At 36.7% G+C, this 12,511-nt stretch overlaps 1 protein-coding gene across 3 annotated transcripts in view; it reads left to right on the top strand.

Moving 5' to 3' along the window:
* ATG10 (autophagy related 10) overlaps window positions 1-12,511 on the top strand; it is a 99,199-nt gene that overhangs the window by 9,518 nt on the left and 77,170 nt on the right. For all 3 annotated transcript variants that reach the window (XM_080372577.1, XM_080372576.1, XM_080372575.1), the window contains exons 2-3: window positions 1,000-1,125; window positions 5,930-6,049. In XM_080372577.1, coding sequence (XP_080228703.1) covers window positions 1,000-1,125; window positions 5,930-6,049 — 246 coding nt within the window. The remainder of the gene's footprint in view (window positions 1-999; window positions 1,126-5,929; window positions 6,050-12,511) is intronic.

Genomic DNA, 12,511 nt, shown 5'->3' with positions numbered 1-12,511 from the left:
TTTTTGAAAGGGGTAAAAAACTAAAAACTGGCCAGATTTTCTGAGAGAATCTTTCTGTTAAGACCCTGGGAGGACAACATTTGAGGGGCAGGGAAGGCGGTCATTTGAAGCAGGCTATAACCCCCTGAAGCCACGTTGGCCTGCTGGCATGAGAAGGAACAGTTGCATTAGCTGGACTCTGGCCATCGTGAAGGCTCTGAGGCCACAAACACTACAGTTGTTAAGCTCCTGTGAGCCATTCAGTTTCCCCAACAGAAAGATGCTAGGCCCGTGGAAGTAGCCCACAGGTGGATTCAGGTTTCTGGTCACCAGTTGAACCATACTGCTAAGGAAGCATATGTCAAAACTACAGTACTGTGTGTCCAGTTGTGGGCTCCCCAGTACAAAAAAGACAATGCCATACTGGAGCAAGTCCAGTGATGGGCCACAAAGATGATTATGTGTGTCTGACATGTGAGTTGAGGCTGAGAGAGCTGGGACTTTTCAGCCTGGAGAAAAGAGAGGCCAGTGGGATCTTATAAATGTATATAAATACATGATGGGAGGGAGTAAAGAAGATGGAGCCAGACATTTTTTAGTACTATGCAGGAAAAGCACAAGAGGCAATGAGCACAAATGATACATTAATTATTTTCATTTAAACAGAAGAAAAATTATGTATGGCTATGGTAATTGAACACTGGAACAGGTTCCCTACAGTGGTGTCTCCATCCTTGGAGATAACCAAAACCTAACTGCAGATCATCCTGAGCAACCTGCTCTGGTTGACCCTACTTGAACAGAGGGATTGGACTAGACAAATCTCCAGAGGTCCCTTCCAACCTTGCCCATCTATGATTCTCTAACGTACTTGTAGAAATGTGTCTTTGTTTTATCTAAAGAAACAGGTTTGGTTTTTTTCCCAGTGCTTTGTTGTTTTACTATTCAGTTGCTGTAAAGCAGTGAAAGTTTTTAGTGTTCATTTTATCTGTCATTAGTAATACTTAGTTTGCTCTGCAGATGTCCTGTAGCATGGCTGGTGAAGAGGACTTTGTTTTGGAAGAAAAAAGATTCAAGCAGTACTGTGAAGAATTTATTAAATGTTCACAGCAAATAGGAGATGGTTGGGAGTGGAGAACTAGCAAGGTAAAGTAATCATAGTGGTACTTTTTAGGTACCCTTGCTGGCATTTTCTGACATTTTTGAGCTGTTGAGAACACCACAAGCTGAAACATCCTTCAGGGGAGTTTACAACATGTGAAATAAATGGCATTTTACACAGCTGGTCCAAAAACAAAATAGTGCATAGGTGGTTTATATGAGGATTTAGGCCAGTACGTGTATTGAACGGGGTTTGTGAATTCAGAAACAACTGCTGGGATAGTCTAGTGCCACTTACGTAACAGAGGTGTAGGATTACCTGAGGTGATATCGATCTTGATCAGAAAATGTCTCTTAAGGCATTATGCAGTCTTCATTTTCAGAATTTCCAATGATGGGAAAACAGTCTCAGCTCTTGACAAGACTTTTGAATGGTTGGCTATGCTTAAAATTAAACTATTTGAAAAAAACCAAAACACTGTTACTTCTAAATTTAACTGCCCAGCTTAATCTTCCAGCCATTGGTAGTTATACCTTGTCTGCTAAGGTGAGGAGCCGCCTTTTATTAGAATTCTCCCTGTTTTGGGACTTCAGTTTCAGACCTTAACCTTGTCATTGTAAAAGCAAAACATGCTGAGCTCCCTGACTGTTAGATGTTTTCTAGTATTTTAATCATCCCTGTGGATCTCCTTTGAATACTGTCCAGTATATGAAAATCCTTTCTCAGCTGTGAGCAGAACTAGACAATGAATGTGCTATCACTGTGAAATTCAAACCTTCCTACTCTGGGCAAGTGCTTGTGCTTATATATCGAAGGATAACTTTAAACCTTTAAGCTAAAACAGTACATAGTCTTTGTTCTAGGTGTGTGACTTCATGTTTTGTATTAAAATACATGTTAGTTGCATACAGCAACCTGAACAATCTGTCTGTATTAATCATCAGTCCTTATTATTTGCTGCTTCCCCATAATTTTCAAACCTCACCAACAATAATTACATATTGTTTCTAGGTCATTAATCAAAATTTTAAATAGCGTGGGGCCAAGACTAGTCCCACAGGACACCATTAGAATAATTTCTTTTATGATCATTCTCTATTTTTTAAGTTACACTTGAAATCTATGAATTAATCATTTTTTCATTTGTTAGTGTATGTCAGATTAGTGTGGGATTATTTTAGTTTTTTAATTTCTGCTGATGGAATCAATAGTTGAGCATATATTGTTACAACGTTTATGCTTATCAACCAAACATGTATTTTTAAGTTACCTGACAAAGTCTATTTTTCTTAAAAAATAACTACATTTATTGAATATATTTCTACCCAGTATATAAAAATAGATAGATTTATGCTGGCTTTGTCCAAAGTTCAGTTGAACTTCCACAGTGCTTGAAGACTTAAATAAGATCAGCATTTCTTACATACTGATTTAAAAATATCTAATGATAGCCATTTCATGCTAGTGTCCAGCTTAACCACTGCTGTACTAAAACCTTTGTAATAGTTATGGATTATGGCTACATGATTTGTGTTTGTTCTGTAATAGCGGAAAGATTTTGAATACTTGCTTTTTCTACTTTGTATGCTTCTGTTATTTTCCATCTATCAGTAAATTCACACTGTTTTAGGATTTCATTTTGCCACACTTTTTATGATGGGTGAGCAATATAGGTTTTCGTATGTTTATTTGCTTCTCTGACCAGTTTTCTGTATTGGATGGTTTGCAATACTCATTATTATCTGTGTATTACTTCTTTGTGCTGTAGAAAATTTACTGCTGTAGCTTCCCTGGCTTCCCCTGCTGCCACTTTAATTAGTGGTTTCCCATGCTTTCATGAATTTTGAGGAGAAAAACCATGCTTGTACCATTTTGAAATGCAGGAAGTCTCAGGGTAAATGTATGCCATCATTTCTAGATAAGTCATTGTCCATTAGCATTTGTAACACTTTCATCACTGATGAAACAGAATTGCAGTAAGAAGCAGGATTTTGGCTTAGATGCATTCTGTTTAGAAGTCTTTAAAAGACTGCAAATATTAGCCAAGTGTTACAATGCACCCTTTCTTACAGGCAACCATTTGAAACTTTAGTTTTCAGTCCAAGGTTATATTTGTGCGGATTTATTCAACAAGGAAAGATGCTTTAAGCCTCTATTGGGAATTTAATACGTGGGTCAAAGTTTGAACTTACTGTGAAATAGGAAGCTTTGCTGGAAATAGCAGAATGAGGTAGATTTTTGTTCTCACGGATAAAAAAAATGTAAGAATCTTTTTTTTTTTAATTGGTGACTCCATGATTTCAGTGTGTGATAAAAACCTGACTATTGAGACCATCCTTTTATAGTGCGTAGTCTGGGAAGGAAGCTTTTTGTTAACAAGATGTCTCATTGTCTTTTTGTGGGTTTTTGTTTGGGTTTTTTTTTACCAACATATGTGTTGTGGGTAATTTTGCTGATGTAATGCACTTGGATCTCATTCCTCATTCCATACTCACGTGAATACACCCATTGATAGCAATAAGACCACACAAGTAAACCAGTAGAACTGTGTTCTTGTGTTCCCATGTTTTCTGTAGAGATTAAATTTAGATGATGAAATACTCATTGTTTTGATGGAGCTGGATCTTGTGGCATAAGTTCACATGGGCAAAGCAGAACACTGTATTTACAACTGTGAGTGAAATGTTCTAAACTATGTTATTTTTATAAACTGTGTTGGTGGGTTTTTTTTCCCCAAGAAGAAAGCTGTAAAAAATCCAAGAGCACCTCTGCTGTCGGACCTGATGGAGCTAAACTTGGGTGCTGTGTTTAGGGATGGATAGCTAAATCAGGGTGTGAAGGCTGTCCCGTGTTTGTTTTCTGCTTTATGTATTTCATATCTAGTTAGGTTAATCTAAGTAATCATATCAAAGGCTTTATTAGTTCACTTTTGTTTATGATACTCACAAGACAGCTGGAGTAGAAATGGACTCCCTTTCCACATTAATGAGATCAAAGTCCTTGTTAAAGTATCGATTTATTTACAGGGGTGGAAGTGTACAAGATACGTGACACTACAGGGAGTGCAACAGGAAGGGTGCTTCTCTTCCTTGCTACCTCTCCTCTAGCCTTTGACATACAGCTCTCAAATGCAGAGACTGCTAACTTCATGTTTCTGTCTATCCATAGATATTTTTTCATGGCACTCAAATACTACAGAATTTAAAGGCAATGGAGCTTGGCTCTTTTATGCTGACAGGACGAACTGGTTCGGGGAGGTGAATGTTGCATCCAGCCCTTCTCTGGCAAAGCTCATGGTGCCTGGGGGCGTTTACCTCTGTGGGTGGCTGTAGTACTTCGCTGCTTGTAGGGAGATAAATACCTGTGCAGGTCACTTTGCTCTTGCTGACACTCCCTTGAAGCTGCAGGAGAGACTTGAGAGTGAGAAAAGTGGCTTTGGTATCACCACGTTAAGCTTAATTTTTTTGTCACTGTTGCATAATTCTTCACTGCACAGGTTGCAGTTGATACTGCAGCTAGAACATCCAGCACAGTTTGGCGTATTCATGCTTTTGATGAGATTTAGTGAGAAAATAAGGCATGTGGTAGGAGAAGTTATGAGCAAGGTAATTGCTCATAGTATGATTCATGCTTGAAAATTCATGGACAAAAATACATGTAGAGACCATTACTGTTTTTTATGTGTGAAACTCAGTAAGAACAAAGTAAACAAGTAGCCCATAGTGATTTTGGAGGTACGTATATTCTATACTGTCCTTGAAAAGAGAGAACTAGTGTGTCAGAATAAAACCTATGTTGATTGAAAGGTCAGAATACATGAGATAAACTGTCAGCAATGACAGATTAACCGGAGTTGAATTATAGTTAAATTTGCAGCCTTGTCAAGCAACTTAGTGCTACAGTAATGAATTTTATATAGAGACTGTTTTGAATAGAATCCTTTTTCATCAGATGTTCCACATGTGCTTTCTATGTTTCTCTAAAATAAAACATAATGAAACAGCTAATAAACCCCTGATTTGTTTCCTTTGAGAAATAAGTTCTTAACATGCAACTACTGATCTTTGTGTTGTGCATACTCTTTTCTCCCTTTCAGAGTGTATGTTTTTCCAGTGATCAGTTATTAAACTTTTTTTCTCTTCTAATTAAAAAAAAATAATGTTTATGTATGTGTGTGGATAGTCAGGTCAGCAAGGGGGAAAAGCTCCTAAAACCTTCTCCTGCCACTCTGAAATTGCACAAGGGTCTTTTACAACAGTAGACCACGTGGCCTGGGAAGCAGAATGATAAAAAGGGAACTGGAAGAAGGTACAGCTTTCTCTTACCTTTGGCCCTCAGAGGTGATTAAGAGAAGGGAACAAACTGTGACTGCACGCATAAGTTCTGAAGTGTCTTGTCTGGTTTTTTTTGGGTTTTTTGAGGACTTTGATGAGAGCGAACTGAGCAAAAATAAACCAATCTAGCAAGAATTGGGAAGTTTATACTGGGGTGAATTCATTGCTTGAAATAGGTCAAAAATGTTAATAGCTGTTCCTCTCTTCATGACCTTAGTGAGCTGTTTTCCAGTTCTCTGGCACTCATCCTGATCTCCAGGTAGCAGTTGTCTTATTCAATTAGTAGCTATATTAAATTTTATTTTTACTGTTCAGGTGTTTGACTTCCTTTAACACCAAGAACTAGTGCAAAATACCTGTGAGAAGATACTGAGAAGCAATGCAGTCATTGGTGCCTATAAAAAGACTTGGAGCTTATGCCTAAATAGCATGCTCTGTTTATTTTCTAGAACAGTGATGGCATTTAGCATTTTGGTTACAGAAAATGTTTTTCTTTTTTGTTTTCTGAACACAGGACCTTGGTGATGGTTATCTTAGTAAAACACACTACCAAGTAAGAAACAGAAAAATCCCACCAGATCTCAAGGAGAAAAACCATGATAACTGTGAACAAATGTTATGTACACATGTTGAAGTAAGTACACGTTTTAGACTTTTGTGTTTATAAAATAATTATCAGAATTTTGAAAAAATACTATACTATTATGTCCCTCCAGAAAGATTACAGAACTTAAGTTAGCAGTGGCTGTTAATTATTCTTCCTACAGTTGTACTTGTTCAGTTTCATAGCTATATTGGTGATGAAAACTGGGAGGAAATGCAAAGGCTCCAGCATTTTTTATATATGTATTTTCCTCACTGAAGGGTAATGTTTGTTTGTACGTTGATTCACTAACATTAAGGAAACTTTCCTTTTCTGGACAAAGAGTAAGCATCAAAGTTTAATTATTTTAGAGATAAATATTAAAACACAGAAAACTTCTTGAGGATAATATTATTTTGAAGTGATATTTACTGAATAAGTTATGTTCAAGAGTTTTATACTGGGTGTATGCTTTTTTACTGTGAAACTAACTTAAAATACTGAGCATTTTTTTTGAGACTGGTGGTAGGAAATAAAATAGATTTTGTATTCTTGAAGGAGAATAAACTTTCTTCCAGAAAATGAAAACCATTCATTAAACTCAGGGTGAGCTTATCTGAATAATTATTTGCTTGTTTGATTCTGTGTTAAGACTTCCAGTTTACTGACTAATCAAGATATAAACAGTAGAAATTCACTCACTTGTTATGTTGTTACCGTAAATACAAAAAGAAAGCTTAGATTATAATTGACTGAAAACAGTGTGTTCTATATATTATAAACTGTTGAGTAGATGGCTATGGAATATTTTTCAGTTACCTTGTTCTGCATCAATTCCTTTTCCTTTTTCATCAGCACACTGTTGTTTTTTTTTCTCCCACAGAGACTCCGATACGGGGTCTGAAATGAGTATTCTTTTGGCCTAGTTTCGAAGGAAATGGCATTTAAAACAATCATGCTGTCATGTTAGTCTGTAATTTAGTTATTTCTACTGATTTTTTGAGTTCACTTGCAGGTTTCAGCTGTATTTTAAAGAGGGGTAGATACCAAAAAGTATTTGTTTCTTAAAAATTTTGTGAAAGCAGTTGGCTGGCTAGATGAGCATTACTTTTACTAGTAGGTAGAAGAATGATCTTTATGTTCTATTTGGCTAGGCAGTGCGCGTACAGAACTGGACTGAAGCAGCACCTTAGTCACTCAGAGTGCCATGATGGACACCTAGGGTTCACATAACATAAGTAAGCTGGAAACAAGACATGGTTCTGTTACCCATATGGCAACTTTATTCAAACTACTAACAAAAAAAAAAAGAAAAAAGAGAGCGAGAGAAAATTTTACAACTTTATTGCTGATAACACCAGCTTTGATATGAATTGAAATCCATATAATCTTTAGAATCTTTTGCTTGCATATGTTTGATAAGTACCAATTATAAGTATAGTATGTAAGTTATCTGAAGGGTAACTGAAGCATTTAAAGTGTTCCTTTAATTTAAATTCTAATGCTTCTTAAAATTAAGGCTAATATCAATGCTTCAGAACTTGTTACTTAATTGTCACTACAGCAGTGTTTGTATGCTTTTGTCCTGACTTGTAAGAACAGATTTTTATTTACATTCAGAACGGTTTTTGACGATTGACTTTATTTTAGTAATGAATCGAATCTTCATTACAGAGCATATTGTAAAGGAACATCTTGTAAAAAGCTGTTGAGTCCTTCTTCTGGAAAGAAGTATCAGCTATAGACAAAGTACCACAACACAAAAAGGGCTTCAGAGCCTGTAACATACTGAAACAGAGTCTTTAATATACTCAACCGTAATCATAAACAGTCTTTCATAGACTGAAATATGATTCCGGGCCAAACTATGGTTTATCAAGATAATAATATTAGTAAGTACCTACTGAAATACTGTGAAAGATTTCCACGTTTTGAATCATAGAAATATCTAGGTTAGAAGGGACCTTGATTGCTAGCTGGTTCTCTTTGAGAAGGCCTTTGTTCATGTGTAGTGAAAGTAAAGGTAAGAGTGAAGCAAGCAAAAGGTCTTAGAAATTTTTCTAGGTTATGAGACCTGAGGGTGTGGAAAAAAAAAAGCTTCCTCTCCAAAATACTCACTGCCTAATAGAAATTATGTCAAATTTATATTCGTCATTGGACTGAAGGGTAACCAGGCTGTTAAAGTTACTTAATCTAGAAAGTGGGAGAAGCACACCAATAGGTTGGAAAATGAATTTTTCTATGGATACATAAAGTAGGACTATATATTTAACACTAGAAGAAAGATGGGAATGGTGACTGCAGAGGGGGATAAATTTGCTCAGGCAAAGCAGTGTATGTATAAGATGCATTTTTTTTTCTGCAGATGTTGCATGTGAGAGTCTTGTTGCATTGTTCTAATGCTCTGTTACTTAAATAGGTTTTGTTTTTGTAAAAATACACATTACACCCATAAATCACATGGGTGTTAATGGAGTTACTGCATCTCTTTCAATTAGTTATAGAAATCCATTCTGATGCATAGAGTTCAGCAAAAGTTGTGGTTTTGGTAGAACTTTGAAAGATTTCCACTGGTTATATGCATTCAAGGTTTAGCATTTTTTTTCCTTAGAAAATCTGTCTGTCTCTCTATTTGAAGACTAACGGAGCTCTAGACAAGAATTTTAATTTATTTTGGAAAAAAAATTGGCCATTGTCTGATACTTGCATATTTCACAATTTTCAGTTCCAGAATTGCTGTTACAATTAGATTTTTCTATATTGTATCTCTACTATTTGTGTCGTATTAGAGATATTTCCATCTTTCAGTAGTCTGATCATCTTCTTCAAGGCATGATAGGACATATGACACAATTTTACATAAGATAATTAACTAGGAACAGTAAGAAAGGGAAAATAAGGAAAGTAAGGTCCCAGTGGTCAATATCCATTGTTAGGAACAGACAGTGTTGACAAAAAGAAAAGGGAAAAAATGTACTGTAGTATATTATGAGGCACAAGAAGCCACAAGATTTTCTTCTCCTATTCCTGTGAATCCAATTCAGAGATAACAAATAGAAAGTTAGTTTTGGTAGGCAAGCTGAAAATTATGAAGAAAATTAGAAGACAGATTTTTGAAGCTGGGTAGAAATACAGGAAAGTTATCCATCGTGGGGCTTTAACTCCTGTTTAAGTAGTTGAACCAAAGACACATCAGGGTAGAGGTGATGTTGAATATATCAGTGAGTATATTGTAGCGAAGAGTAGAATTAGGATGTTGAAACTGCAAAGAAGCAATATTATTACTGTTCTGTTCATTTTTAATCTGTGAAGGGATACTGAAGTCTAACGATACATATAATGTTAGGGAAAATAGAATACCTGAAGTAACTTTATTCAAATAGAAAATAAGTTACCACAGTATCAAAAATGCACTAATCTTATGGGATCTCCAGGGAACCTGGTCAAATTATTTATTGTTTATTTTGGCTCATTGGTCTTATAGATAGTTAAGGTTTCCAACTTGCCATCTCATTGTCTGGTATCTAAATACCTGAAGCCTTTCTGGTGAAGGAGCGATGAATAACTATGTATTCTGGTCTTTTCTACAGAGCAGTCTGTATTACGTGGTGTGCTTGCTTCCATTTATACAAGTTGTATTTTCATCTGAATACCAAGAATAAAATTGTGTGTGGGTTTCTTTCCGCTTATTTTAGATATCTGCAATATAGAGCTTGTCACTTAAATCTTTGTTTCAGCCTGAAGAGGTAAGAAAGCATGTTGAGGTATAAGTCAGTCAAACTATTTTAGGTGTCTCCTCTAGGAGGAAGGTGAGTCTAAAAGTGTCTGATTTTCTTCACTGATAATCAAGAGAAACTAGATGGTTAACCTGGATATCTGCATTTTGTCATCTGAATCTCATACAACAAAATATGGATCTGAGCAATTTTTGCTGGTGATTTCTCTGAGACCAAGATTTCACTGTGACAGCAAAGCTTGTACTTTGTAGAGGACTGTATTTTGTAAAGCAGCAACTCAGGAGGAAAAAAAAAGGGATTTAAGGATAAACTGTTTGAGCAACTGACATTGACTTAAGCTTGATTGAAGTCTTTACATTGAGACTGGCCTGCTTGTGTAGTGAAATGCTATGGCCTTTGTGATACTGGGGGTTGTCAGACTGGGCAGTTACAGTTAGTGCATGTAATGGATCTGCACATGGTAGTATGCCAGAGTCCTTTTTTGGGGGTGATGTAGTGGTGTGAGTTGCTGCATTCTAGCTCCTGTTGGAACTTCTTACTTGCACAGAGGTTCCTGTATTGCAGGTATTGTGAGATAGTAAGGATTAGCTGATTGGCAGTAGGTTGCTGTAATGGGAGGCAGCCTGCTCTGTAGGACCAGCAGGAATACGGCAGAAGCTAAGAACAGGTTTGGGAGCCATTGTGCTGTACTGCAGCAAGTTGGCATGTTATCTTGTATAAAGCAGGTTTTCCCTTTTCTGGAACTGAAGGGTTCTGTCATATGCATAATAGTTAATTGATGGTTCCTTCAGCGCATTGGCAAGACTGCAGAGTTCAGACTGTCTCCTTGTTACCCTTTTGCATGTCAGTGAACCTTTGATATCTGCTAGTTTGCAGACGCACTCTTGCTAGTTCCCGAGCTGTCCCAGGCAGTGTAGGAATTACCTTATGAACTCATACGAGGACTGTATAGGGTATTGGGAGCTGTGAGAAGCTCACAGCTGTAAATGGGTACAGTATAAGTGCCATCAGTTGGGTTTTACTCTTTGTATTGAAATGACCCAGCTTAGATGAAGGTAGATGTAAAAAAGCATTTATGTCCACGTAGATGCACTAACAGTATAAAGAAAGGTATCTGGAGACAGGTATGCTGATATGATAATATCTACTTAGAGCAGTTTAAGAAAGTTTCTCTCTTTATACTTGGCAGTAACTGAGTTGTCAAACTGTTTATCTAAGCAGGTGCCTGGGGATCCTGTTTTATGCAGACCCTATCTTTCCCTTTGCCATCTTACTAGAAAAGAATTGAAAATGTTCCTCTGGAATGTCATTCCGTGGTTTATGTTGGTTTAGTGTAATCAAGATGTTTGTTTTAACGTCCAGATTGGTAAACAGAAACTACTAATGATGTTGTGACTAGCCATAAACAAACTTTTGACTGAGTTTGTGAAGGATACCCTTCTAGCCAGTGAGATCAGATTTGGTCCCTAGGATGTGAGCTGAAGAGTTCATAAATCTTCTAAGAGTATCTTCCAATAAAATAAAATCATCATGAGATGCAGAGCAAGGAACTGATACAAACACATGGTGCCATTTGAAAATTTTTAAGTTGCAGTCTTGTTCTGGTTAAATTTTTATTGAATCGATTGTTGCCTTTCTGTGCTGACTTTATGCCAAATGAGTGTCACTTATACTTTTCCATAGACAGCATAAATCTTGTGTAACCACCATACTGTTGTTCTGGCTAATTCAACAACAGTTTTCAGCGTATATTCTTTCTTGATCCAAATCAAATCTGTCCTGCCAAGAGATATGTCAGGGTCTGTATCAATGAACGTGGAATTGTTTCTTCTTTTGTGTAACTTATATGTGGAAATATCTTTCAACTATTTTGTTATTGACAGTCTTATACTACTTAAATTTATAAGAGAGATTCATATAAGTTGTTCATCACAAGCTCTTCATTGAAACGAGATGCAATGGTGACCAGCTGTGGGGAGTATTAAGTTTGATGAACTTAACCTGGGCTTGGTGTTGAGGGATGCTGTGGCACTGGAATCTTGACTGTGTGAGGTAGTAGCTTCTGTTTCCAGTGAAACTGGAATCTTACCCTTCTATATTTGTGGGGTTTTTTCCCTTTTCAGTCATCCTATTTTGTTCCACTTCAAGTAAGTCACAGTGAAGAGAATAGTTTTTCCTGCCTGTGCTTAGAATGCATATTCAAACGCTACAAAAAAAAAGAATATTTCACTCCCTTTAATATAAGCCCAGGTCGCCAACTGCACTGAAAGGATGCCTTTCATTCTAGACTTTAGTATTTACCATCATCCTGCTTCAGCTTTTGTTAAGTGCTATGTAGACACATTTTAAGCAAAGACAGAACAATTACATACATTATTATGTGAATTGTTGATAATGTGAAAATATGGTACAAAATTCAAAATGAAGATAGTCCTCTTGGCTCAAAGAGCTTATGTTCTAAAAGAGTAAAATAGGAAAATCTGGATTCACTTTATGCATTCTTTTTGTTTGGTATTCAGATAGCTCAAGGGAAGTAATAACTTGGAGTAATAATTCCTGCGTGTGGTTTGTCTCGGCTCTTCTGGATATTGCAGAAGAAGTGAGTCAGCGTGGAACCATTTCTGAAGCTAGAGCCATTGCTACTTGTTGAAGGAGTGGGCAGGTTGGGAACGTCGGTTTGTTAATACCTGATGAGCTTCACAAACATGTTAAGTTACGTATTTACGTTTACATGGAATCCACCTTTACTGGCAGATGTTCATTAGTGTTGGTGAAG

The sequence above is a fragment of the Falco punctatus genome (assembly GCF_963210335.1).
Source record: "Falco punctatus genome assembly, chromosome: Z".
In the NCBI taxonomy this organism is placed as follows: domain Eukaryota; kingdom Metazoa; phylum Chordata; class Aves; order Falconiformes; family Falconidae; genus Falco; species Falco punctatus.
The sequence above is the reverse complement of the archived record's forward strand: the minus strand, read 5'-3'. Positions and strand labels throughout refer to the sequence as shown.